This window comes from Myotis brandtii, unplaced genomic scaffold, assembly GCF_000412655.1.
Source record: "Myotis brandtii unplaced genomic scaffold, ASM41265v1 scaffold300, whole genome shotgun sequence".
Classification (NCBI taxonomy): domain Eukaryota; kingdom Metazoa; phylum Chordata; class Mammalia; order Chiroptera; family Vespertilionidae; genus Myotis; species Myotis brandtii.
The window spans coordinates 337,446-338,081 of record NW_005361459.1 but is presented as its reverse complement, the minus strand read 5'-3'; the positions used below and the strand labels follow the sequence as shown (position 1 = coordinate 338,081).

Genomic DNA, 636 nt, shown 5'->3' with positions numbered 1-636 from the left:
GCTGGGCCGGCGCTCTCCGCCGGTCGGTTTCCCCTGCGCTTTCCCTGTGACCCCACAGTGGGTGTGTAAGGGAGGACGAACAGACGGACCAGACGCCGACCGGGGCCAGAAGAAGCTAGCGAGCACCATGCGTGAGATCGTGCACATCCAGGCGGGCCAATGCGGCAACCAGATCGGCGCCAAGGTGGCTGGGCTGGGAGGGGGCGAGGACCCGGACCTAAAGCTCTTTGGGGCTCCTGGGTGCCGACCGCATCCTGAGCAGGCCCAGGGCTCTCCAAGCACAGACCTTCCCGGGTGCTTTGTGCAGCGGAGTGGGGCGTGGACTTTCGTGAGGGGGGCGGGGAACCTCTCTTTCATTTTTCTGTAACTCGTTTAGAATCCTGGACACTCCGCTTTCTCCCTGCTCTTCATTTAGCCAGGAACTCGGACCTTGAAAAGGCGCCGGGCTGTCTGGGAGACTGTGCGAGCGCGTTTGCGGGAGGCACCGGGACGCAGGGAGAATTGATTTTACTCGCTGGAATCCCAGTCGAGCTGCGGGGGGAGGGGAGGAGAGCAATTGTCTTGAGGTCTCAGGACGTGCTTTGAATCGAAAACCATCCTCCTTCTAGTCCCTCCGGTCGCGGTTTCCCCGCCCAC

The 636-nt window shown here is 62.3% G+C and overlaps 2 protein-coding genes across 3 annotated transcripts in view; both read left to right on the top strand.

Moving 5' to 3' along the window:
• Positions 1–93: 93 nt before the first annotated feature.
• LOC102246549 (tubulin beta chain) overlaps positions 94–636 on the top strand; it is a 3,040-nt gene continuing 2,497 nt past the window's right edge. Inside the window, exon 1 of the mRNA XM_014542391.1 lies at positions 94–184. The gene's annotated coding sequence lies outside the window, so the exon portion shown is untranslated. The remainder of the gene's footprint in view (positions 185–636) is intronic.
• LOC102246023 (tubulin beta-2B chain) overlaps positions 115–636 on the top strand; it is a 66,169-nt gene continuing 65,647 nt past the window's right edge. Inside the window, exon 1 of one of the 2 annotated variants that reach the window (XM_014542390.1) lies at positions 115–184. In XM_014542390.1, coding sequence (XP_014397876.1) covers positions 128–184 — 57 coding nt within the window. In that variant the 5' untranslated portion in view covers positions 115–127. The remainder of the gene's footprint in view (positions 185–636) is intronic. The other variant, XM_014542389.1, reaches the window with a different exon arrangement.